This window comes from Chelonoidis abingdonii, chromosome 1 (assembly GCF_003597395.2).
Source record: "Chelonoidis abingdonii isolate Lonesome George chromosome 1, CheloAbing_2.0, whole genome shotgun sequence".
NCBI lineage: Eukaryota > Metazoa > Chordata > Testudines > Testudinidae > Chelonoidis > Chelonoidis abingdonii.
In genome coordinates this window covers 258,492,715-258,503,799 of record NC_133769.1, presented here as the reverse complement: position 1 = coordinate 258,503,799, position 11,085 = coordinate 258,492,715, and the positions used below count along the sequence as shown (strand labels likewise).

The 11,085-nt window shown below is 41.6% G+C and overlaps 1 protein-coding gene across 3 annotated transcripts in view; it reads right to left on the bottom strand.

Moving 5' to 3' along the window:
• The window catches only part of RASA3 (RAS p21 protein activator 3), a 282,307-nt gene that overhangs the window by 132,420 nt on the left and 138,802 nt on the right, over window positions 1–11,085 (bottom strand). The window contains exon 1 of one of the 3 annotated variants that reach the window (XM_032777822.2): window positions 7,837–7,929. The exons of the other annotated variants lie outside the window; for them this stretch is intronic. Within the exon in view, the coding sequence (XP_032633713.1) occupies window positions 7,837–7,880 (44 nt within the window). The 5' untranslated portion in view covers window positions 7,881–7,929. Of the gene's footprint in view, window positions 1–7,836; window positions 7,930–11,085 lie in introns of those variants that run through there. 3 annotated transcript variants of the gene reach the window in all.

The following is an 11,085-nucleotide window of genomic DNA, read 5'->3' as shown; positions in this document are numbered from 1 at the left end:
GCTGGACTGATACGCTCGCGGGTTACAATGTCACCTGAAAGGTGAGAAGAGGTGTTCTGCCGTGGCAAGCTATTGCAGCCGCGCGCAAGCTATTATTTATGTGCAGATGTGCTAACGAGTCATGTGTCCGCTTCCTGCTGGAACCGACGCAATTCCAGGACAGGCATTCCATGCTAATGGATGCATTCTAAATTGATCATATGATGTTAAACGCAGCGAATTAGTTAGCAGAGTGGACCGATCTCTTGCCGTTTCATTTCTATCGCTGGAGTGCGCAAGAGGTGCCGCCACAGAAGAGGTGATGTGATCTATCTTTTTTTATTTTGTGGTTTCGATGTCCTAGGGAAAGGCACTGGGCTCGGCATAACTGCAGCGTGTCGCTAGTGCTTTTAAGACTGGGCCTTAACGATAACATCACTTCCCAAACACTCGTCCCATCTTTACAGATTTCGCTGGAAGGTCTTGGGGTCAGGTCTTAACGCTTTTGCCACAGGTAGCATGTCAGCGTTATCGTGTATAGAAATTCCAGCTGTGTAATGGAATTCTTTATGTTTGGTGGTTTTCTCCAAAGTCAGCAAGTGAAGTGTCTTAATTACCAATGCGCTTTAAGGTATATGGGACTTTACGATATGAAAATTTGGGCTCTTCGCCAGAACTGTAAAGCTGGGCAGCTTTTCATAGGCGTATGCTCCATCCTGCATTACAGGAGCACGGACCAAAATTAGGCATAGGTGGGACACAGAATCAGAAATGACATTCATCCATGGTAAGGGGTTAAGAGGGGTCTTGGGGTCCGTCTTAGGGGAAGGCAGCAGGGGAGGGAATTTCTATTGGGTGGCAGGAAAGTGCCTACGGGCACAATCCGCACAGATTTAAAGTTAAAATGAGGGAAGGTCTGAACGAGCAGGGCGCATTGGCGAAGACTAAGGCCAGTGGTTCCACTAGCCCCCTCTTTATGGGTGGGCAAATTACTTTCACCTGGCTCCTATATTATACATGGCAAAACGGCAATTATGATTGTGGACATTACACCCATTAGAATTATTGTACTGCCGAGGTATTATAGTGGAAATAAATGGTAAATTGTTTGGAATTGGAGAGGGGTTAAACTATTTGATGAGTTCCCCAAGGTCAGTCCTAGAACCAGATCCTATTCACCCTATCTATCAAGACATTAAAAGGGATAAAGTAGCATTGAAGTGGTAAAGTTTGCAGATATACTAAACTAGCTCTCAAAGATAGTTAGGACGCCTTAAAAGGAGACACAGAAGAGTGAAAGTAGCTGTCAAAAGGGAAAGATATCGAAAACACTAGATCATTTCGAACCAGAACAGGGAAGTGATATAGGAGGTCCGAGCACAGCAGCAATGAAAGAAACGCATGAAAGGGACGATGTATAGGACCTCGAGTAGACTAAGACAAAGTATAAAATGATCTAACGCGCACGACATCTGCAAAAATAACCTGCCAAAACTTTCATCACACACATGATACATAAAAATAATCGAGGCGTAACGTTAGATTACACGCATAGTCATATTTGGATTCACGCATGAATTCAATGGTGGAAAAAAAGAATTCTTAGGAGTTAATTCGCCACACTGTGATATTTAGTTCTACACTATTTCTAGCAGTGAAGCGGCCCAAAGTGTGTTAACACCTGGGAATGCCACTAGACAGAAGCAATCAGGTCTATGATTGGCGCGAGTGTCGTCAGGTGCGATATACAAAAAAAGACAAACATGATGTTAGGACATGATTAAAAGGGGATAGAGAATAAGACACAAGAAGATAGCCATTATTTAACTGCCTGATATAGATTGGAATAGCGGATGCTCCCCAAGCCGAGTCTGCTTGAATACACTGAGAATATACGAGGCTTGGTCTCAACCCCATCTTCACAACAGGAAATATCGCGGCAGCACTGCGAGCCTTCCTAGAGCGTCAGAAAAAGGTTGCAGGGAAGGGGCAAGCTATAAAATGCATCTATCGGGTGGGGAACCGGGTCCATAGCAGGAAGAATAAAAGAGGCTTACGGTACTTTCGATTTCCAGCTCTCCAAAAAGAGTATGTAAGGGGGATAATTTGTATGGTTATGTTCGACGTGATATTAGTAGACTAATGGAAAAGTTATATGTTCTATGCGGGAATCGTCTAGTACAAATAAGAAACGAGAGCGCCCACCAAAGAAAATTAATGGGTGACAAGCGACAGAGATGTATATAAAACAAATTCAACAAGAAAGTTCTGTCTTCACACACAGAACATGCATAGACAACTTGTGGAACTCGCTTACCTGAAGAGTGTTGTGAAGGCTAGGACTATAACAGCATTTAAAAGAGAACTGGATAAATTCATGGAGGTTAAGTCCATTAATGGCTATTAGCCAGGATGGGTAAGGAATGGTGTCAGAGGGTGGAGACGGATGGCAGGAGAGAGATCACTTGATCATTACCTGTTAAGTTCACTCCCTCTCGGGCACCTGGCATTGCCACTGTTGGTAGACAAGAAACTAGGCTAGATGGACCTTTGGTCTGACCCAGTACGGCCATTCCTATGTTCCATTCTGTTTTCTACCACTCTCCTCATTTTTTTCCTAAAACTTCCTCAGCCTGTTTTTTACTGCTTTTATTCTGTGTGGATATCTGGTGGATATCTTACAGTCTCACCCTGCTAGCTCTGAATGCTATCCACTGACTGACATACCTACCAAACACCAAAAATTCTCCCTTGCCCATTTCTAGTGACCTTGTGACTCTTACAGCTATCAAATTTCCTCCTCTCCCACAAATAGAAATATCCTTGTCTGGTGGGATACTCAGCCTCTATCTGAAACCCCTTGACAAAGGGGAACTCAAGTTATAGATGTGTTTACTTTTCTGAAATTGCTCAGGTTCTTAAAAAAAGTCTACAACAATGCTGATAGTTACTCATATGGATAGCTTTCAATACTGATACGTATTCTCATTCGTAAACCCCTCAGAGCCTTAATGTCCACCATGCCTCCTCCCACAGCCCTGCTTCCCCTTCCGGCACTCTGTCCTGCTGTGTTACCTGTCTCCCCCACAAAGTCTTGCTCATTCCCTGCCCCAAAAATCTCTCACGGGCAGTCTGATTTGCCCCAAGCGCCTCTTCCTATACAGCTCCACTCCTCGCAAGCCCCCTTACCACATTACGCTGTTAAATGTTGATACACATCAATGTTTAGATCCATAAATGTTGATACATATCAGTGTTTAAAAGCAAAATGTGGTAACTGAGAACAGGGCAGGGTAGGGCCAGGCAGTGTGTGTAGGGGAGAGTACACTGAGGAGTGAGGCTATTGTGAGAATTACTGTGGAGCAAACAGATAGGCAAGAAGCTGCTCTCAAACCACTGCTTATGCCATTCGGTTCAAAGCCTCCTCCCCAGTGGCCTTTATGCTGAACAGAGCTCTGTATTTCCCAGAGGCAGGTGGGCAACACTGGAACATGTAAGGAGCTGATGTATCCAAGTAATTCTATCAGCTCATCTTGGCATATCTCCAAAGTAAGTGGAACAACTATGTATTTAATATTTGAGAAATGGCTTGTGTCCAACACATCCAAATGCGAGAGAGAAGTTTGTGGTTGGTTAGCTAGAGGAACACAAATAAATGTGAGGAAAACAAAGCAATTTTTTTTAAAGCAAGTATTTTAAGACGATATCAGCAAACAGTCAATATTTTATTAAAAATTAGGGCATCTATATGGTTGGTTAGTGCAAAGCAAGCCAGAGTCTAAACCTACCATGCATTAGCCTGTCACATGTTATCTGGCTGTGTAGTATACAGTAGCAGTATCCACAAGTTCCATAATGTGCTTTGACATACTGCCGCTCCAAAAACAGTGTGGACAAGCCTTTATACAGAACAGTAACTCTTTGCAAGAATGAATTAATCAAATTTAGTAACTAACTTCAATTGGCAAAGTGTGAAACAAAGGAACTTTATTCTTGTGTTAAGTTCAATATACCCTTAAACTATGGAGTTGCTACAGACTTCTCTTAATATTGTGGTCTCACTACTGTGAGGCTGCATTGGTATTTTCTGTTTTACAGGGTCAGTACCTCAGTCTCTCTCAGATATTTTTTAGAAGGGAGATAAATTAAGATTGCAAGGGCAATGTCCCCTCCAGCATTTCTGAACTTGAGTGTGCTTGACTTAGCCTTTTAATCCTTTATGCATTTTCCTAATTTTTAACAGTTAATTTATTGATGACAGCAGCCTTAATTAACATTAAGCAAAGTCTATTGTTTGTGAATATGTATTATTCACTCACACAAATACAAGTAGTATGTGGTTGGCACTCTCCCTCCCCGTCAAAGTCTAGGGACAGTAGACTCAAGGCCCAGGTGGATTATTTTCTCTTACATTCAGTTTTTGATCACTCTATCCAAAGTGTGAAAAATTCCTGTCAAGTAGTAAGGAGCACTAAAGGATCATGGACCCAAGACTGTGTGCAGGCAAGGTCCTCCTGCCATGAGATCCTGCCCCACCCCCTTCCTGGCCCTGTCAGGTGTAGGGCTTCACCAGTCAAGCTGGGCTGAGAGCTTTGTGGGGGAGGGAAGGGGGAGAAATGAGCCTCCTCTAGCCTTAGCCACCCTCTACCTATGAGTATCTCCACTCCACTGCTTCTTCCAGTCAGGCATTAGAAAGCTGTCCCAGTAGAAACCTTAAGTCTTTGATTCAGTACAATACACAGCACAACAGTCCTGTTTTGATGCCGAGAGAGGTTGGCTGTAAAACTCTTGACCAGGGGTCTGCAACCTCTGGCACGCAGCTCGCCAGGGGAGGCACCTTGGTGGGCTGGGCCAGTTTGTTTACCTGCCGCATTGGCAGGTTCGGCAGACCGTGGCTCCTACTGGCCGCGGTTTGCCCTCCCAGGCCATTGAGGCGGCTGGAAGCCATGGCCAACACATCCCTTGTCTGCGCTGCTTCCCGCCTCCCCCATTGGCCTGGGATGGTGAACCGCGGCCCGCCGAACCTGCCAATACGGCAAGTAAATAAACTGGCCCAGCCCGCCAGGGTGCTTACTCTGGCGAGCTGCATGCCAGAGCTTGCCAACCCCTGCTCTTAACTATGATTTATTGGTCTCACCTGACCGCCCACTAACCTGGCTGCTCTCAAGTTTTTGAAGGAAATTTAGTGCTAATGAAAGGTGTAGTAATATTGTTACTGGCCTTGTGATTAAGGCACTGGCCTGGGAAGCAAGAGGTCTAGGTTGTGTGTCACCCTGGGTAAATCACTTAATCTCTGTGCCTCAACTCCCCATCTGGGAAATGGGGATAACAATGTTTCCTTTCCCAACCCCATCAGCTGTTTAGACTGTACGCTCAAGGCAGAGACTCTCTTACTGTGTGTTTGTATAGTACCTAACACAGTGGGGTTTATTGGCTGCGGCCTCTAAGCGTTACCGTAATACATGTAATAAACCAATGGCTCTCAAAACTTCCCAGACCATTGAACCCCTTTCAGGAGTCTGATTTGTCTTCCGTACCCCCAAGTTTCACCTCACTCAAAAATTACTTGCTTATAAAATCAGACAGAGAAATACAAAAAAGTGTCACAGCACACTTTTACTGACCAATTGCTTACTTTCTCATAAAGCAGAAAAGGGTCCTGTGGCACCTTATAGACTAACAGATGTATTGGACCATGAGCTTTCGTGGGTGAATACCCACTTCGTTGGGTGCATGTAATGGAAATTTCCAGAGGCAGGTATAAATATGCAAGCAAGAATCAAGCTAGAGATAATGAGGTTAGTTCAATCAGGGAGTATGAGGCCCTCTTCTAGCAGCTGAGGTGTCATGTTTACCATATAATTATACAATAAATCAACGGGAATGTAAATATTGTACTTACATTTCAATGCATAGTATATAGAGCAGTATAAACAAGTAATTGTATGAAATTCTAGTTGATACTGACTTCACTAGTGCTTTTATATAGTCTGTTGTAAAACTAGGCAAATATCTAGATACGTTGACGTACGCCCTGGAAGACCTCTGCGTACCCCTTATTGAGAACCACTGTAATAAATCACCTCCACAGGAGTGAAGTTACCATTCAAGTAATTAGCTAAAAAATGACACATGTAGAATTCCTCATTGTATAAAATGAAATGTTTCAGCCATGTTTCAATTTTAAACCCTTTCATGTGTATACAGAGTATATGAAAAAAACAGCTGGAAAAAATACAGGTTCCATCAGTGCAAGGAAACCTGAATTAGAAAACATGGTTGTAGATATGGCAATTTCCTGGCAGACTTTATTGAATTAAGATTTAGTATTTTACAGATCCATTGTATTAAATGAATGGTTTATGTATTATTGTGGGCCAGGATTGTATATAACCTCTCAAAGGGGGAAATGTGACAGATGTGGAACCTGGGGATTCAAAAGATTATACTGGACAATGTACCAGACAAGAATGGAGTTTTGGAACAAAAAGAGTTAAGTCATTTTCCTGGGGAATATCTAGGGGGAGGGGAAAGTAAATTCTCCACCTCCAATTACGCAAAACCCCAGCCTTTTGAAGCTTCACCCTGAGGTGTTGTCCATTGTCAACTGATCACCTGTTACCTGAGGCCAAGATGAAAGGCGCAATCTGAAAAAAAGGAAAGTCTGAACAATTCACAGTTGGGTGGTTCTGAATCTGAGATAGCCATGAAATTGTAACTGTGTGTGGCGGGGGAAGTGGGGGAGAGAGACAGTTACGGGTTTTGTAAGACTGAGTCCAAAGCTGAAGTTCAGGGTGAGCTCTGGTAAGCTTTTTAACATGCATGTAAATAAAATGTTTAATAGCTTTTTTCTGTAATGCTTTCAACTGAAGAATACACATGCTTACTTATGAAGAGCTGTACGGTAACTTAGAACTGCAGGCAATTACACTATTCATAACTTCTGCAGAGAAAGCAAAAAGCAGGTGCTGGCCCTTTAGCTGTTTTAGCTTGCTTCGAATATCACAGTGTAGGCAGAGAACTGTGCAGCCTGGAAAACCCCTAGTCTCAAGAGAGACACTTGGACTTTGCCCAAGAGAGGTGACGGCTAAGGAGCTGGGAGTCTAGAGAGGGCGCCCTCAAAGGAGCAATACAGGTACAATTGCCCTGAACTATGACAATTGTTTCAGGGTGACAAGTATATTCAACTTTATGCATATGTTCACAGATAATTGTAAAAAAAACCTATAGGTCACAAATGGGAAACAGTTTGTCATTTAACAACCACAGTTCAACAAAAATTAAAAAAAAAAAAAAAAAAAAAAGAGGTTTTCACTTGTTTGCTAAACTGAAAAAACGGCAAAGGTTTAAATTGTCAATTAAAAGGTGAGGAAAGATCTAATTTTTGTGATTTGCTTTCATAGGTTGCAACACACAAGTCCCTGTTACTCAGAGACTGTGCAAGTTTTGACAAGGAGCCCAACCAAAGCATTAGAAATTGAGAATGGGGGCCAGAGTTGAAGTGCTGATTTAATATCATTTCCATGTTAAACCTCATCATAGGCTTACAGGGAATAGTTTGCAACAAATCTGGTGGAGAGGTAAGCATGTGTGTCTTATTTATTTGGAGCTGAACACAGCCACCCATATAATTAGTGGTTGCTTTAACCACACATTAACATCTAATTTATATGTGTTGGATCCCATAGCTCCCTCAAAACTTTGACAAGATGCCATTAACCTTCAAACTGCATGAAGGGCTATAATAGATGAAAACAACCTGCTGCACACAAGGCTGACAAGGGTTCCAATAGGTGTAAGTAAGCAATGCACACTTCCTAGAAGCTGATCTGCCCGTCTCAAGAAAAAGAACTACACTTGCAACTCCTGCTGACTTTGACACATCCTTTTGTGGCAGCCATTAATACACTCCTGTCCAGTGCTGCTGGCCCAGTGCCAATCTTGGATGAACAACAGCATATCAAGACCAACAGCTACGTCCTTGCAGAGCGGCAGCAACTCTGGGATAGAGAGACAGGCATGCAGATGAATTTCAGAAGCCCTAATTTACATTCACCTGTTTGTAACCTGGGATGCAAATCCTAACTAGGCTTAACAGGCTACTCACTGGACTGGTCACAGTGACTGCCACAATGTAGAAATTTGACTTAGCTCCCTCATATCGAGGTCATTACAGGGCAGCAATGCACACGGTCAAACATGTGGTGGTGGAGTGCACAGTTAAAAGACTGGAGTAGGGTGACCAGATGTCCCAATTTTATAGGGAGAGTCCCGATTTTGGGGTCTTTTTCTTATACAGGCTCCTATTACCCCCCACCCACTATCCTGATTTTTCACTTTTGCTGTCCTGTCATCCTAGACGGGAGGGTGGACTGCAACTCCTCCCTCAATGATGCAGCAGTTAGATAGCTGAACAAAGCAGCAGCAATTTGTACAAACAGAGGCACTGTAAAGACATTGTTAAAAACAGTTTCCTTCTTGAATTTATTTTATTTATTCACCTATTGGGGGAATGTTCAAGGATGAAGGGCATAGCCAACTGGTAGTGGAATGCAGAAGTAGGTGAGTGTTGGGATAGTCAAAAGGGATGCTCCTACGAAACAGATGAACAAAAGCAGTAACGTGCCCCTACCCACCCTCAAAAAGAGATGGAGCTAAAGGTAGATGCTTGCTGACATGGCCAAGGGGGAAGAAAGGCTATCCCGGGAGACATGAGGAAAGCAAGAAAAGCCAAGAGCTGACTTGGAAGTAGATGCTCCTTGGTCAACAATTCAGGATGAAAGGATTGTAGTTTCCCGTGAGCACCCTAACCTGCTGATTTCAGACTGGATTCAGCCTACTACTTTAATTTAAATATGTCTAAAGACAGATGGAATTTCTCCCAAGGAAAGTTGTTATTCCTATAAACAGAAAAGCTTATTTTCTCAGTGGAAAATAATTATTGGATTAATCCAGTGAAATGACGTCAATTAAAACAGTAAGCCCTCCTGTGAAGTGCTTTAATGGTCATCCAACAGGAAAAAAAACACTACCTGTGTAATCCCTAGTTCTGAGCAACAAAGGTTACACTTGCTTGAATCAGGACAGAAATTAAGTGACAATTGCAAAATTAGTTTCGTGGAACTATTTCAAGCCTCAGACATGGCAAATTCGTAATTACAGCAAGAACTTTAGACAGCAACTTTATGTTATTCATTACTAAACAATTCCATTAAACTGGAAGGCGCTAACAACTTCGTGATAAAACACAACTGTCCTAACTCTATGTGGCTATCTGTGAGGGTCAAAATCTACACTCATTTTGCATCTCAGTCTCAGTCTCTCTTGCCTCAATGCAGAACACAATAAAGACCCAAAATAAAGGTCACAAGAAAAATATTAAGTGCAAGAAAACTTGAGTGGACAAATCCTATGAAAAATCAATAGGCCTTGTGCTCCTAAATCAGTTAGGACTTTTGAAAGTTACACCTCCTATCTATAATCTCATCAGTTAAACGATTGAATATTTCCAATGTAAAATGTTTCACACTTAAAATCAAGATTGAATATTTTTCTAAAAGCTAGACTGCAGGAATTATTTTGAGTTTGAGGGCATGTGCTATACAAGGGATCAGACTAGATGATCATAATGATCCCTTCCGGCGTTGTAATCTATGAATATGATAACAGGAGATAGGGTTTACTTTAGAATTCACTACTTAACTCTGATTCCACCACTGACTTACATGTTAAATACATGTATGCAGCCCACTCCACTCAGATTTCTTTATTTAAATATAAGGTGACCAGAAATTAATTTGGGGGGGGGAAGTAAATCCCCTTTTTCCAGAATACATACATGCCTGAGTCTGAGTGATCATGGGTTAATTCAGTGTAAACTAAATGGAAGGATAAGCAAAAATAAGTCTGCAACAAAGGTCCTTGATTTCAAAAAGACAAACTTTAAAAAAAATTAATGGAATTAGTTAGGGAGTTGGACTGGACTGAAGAATTCAAGGATCTGAATGTAGACGAGGCTTGGAATTAGTTTCTACAACTTTGAATTAAAGTATCTGAAGCCTGCATCCCAAGGAAAAAAAATGTAGAGAAGGGTTGTAGACCAATCTGGATGAACAAGAGTCGCAAATGGTTATTAAAAGAAAGCAGGCGGCCTATAAGGAATGGATGAAGGGCTGGATGAGCAAGAAAAACTCTCTCATAGAGGTCAGAAAGTGTAGGAAAAAAATGAGAACTGCCAAAAGCCATTAAAACCATTAGTAAAAGGTTCTTTAGACATATAAATAAAAAAGGAAACATGGAAACAAGAAGTGAGACTGCTAAATGCTGAGCAAGGGGTAGAAATTAAAGATAATCTAGGTATGATCCAACACCTAAACAAATACTTTGCCTCGGTTTTTAATATGGATAATGAGAAGGCTTGGAGAGAGTAGCAGGATCGCTAATGTGAACAAAGATATGGAAGAAGAAAATTACCACATCCAGGGTGGAAGCTAAACTCAATCAGCTTACTGGTACCTAAATCAGGAGGACTGGATAATTTCCACCCTAACATATTAAAAGAACTAGCATGTGAAATTACAAGCCTAATAGCAAGGATTTTTAATGAATCTGTAAACTTGAAGGTCATACTTTATGACTGGAGAATTGCAAATACAGTATCTATATTTTAAAAAGATAAAAGAGTGATCCAGGAAACTACAGGCCCATTAGTTGACCTCAGTTGTATGCAAGGTGTTAGAAAATATTTTGAAAGAAAGAGTAAAGGACATAGAAGTAAATGGTAACTGTGATTTTAAAAAAAACAAACATGGTTTTACAAAAGGCAGATCATGCAAGACCAATTTGATCTCTTTCTTTGAGAATATAACATTTTCTAGGAAACGCAGTAGATCTAATCTACCTAGATTTCAGTAAAGCTTTTGATACAGTTCCACATGGGAAATTATTTGTTAAATTGGAGAAGATGAGAATTAATACAAGAATCAAAAAGGTAGGTAAAGAACTGGTTACAGGGGAAACGACAACAGGTTATACTGAAAGGTGACCTGTCAGACTGGAGGAAGGTTACTAGTGGACTTCCTCAAGGACTGGTCTTGGGACCAATCT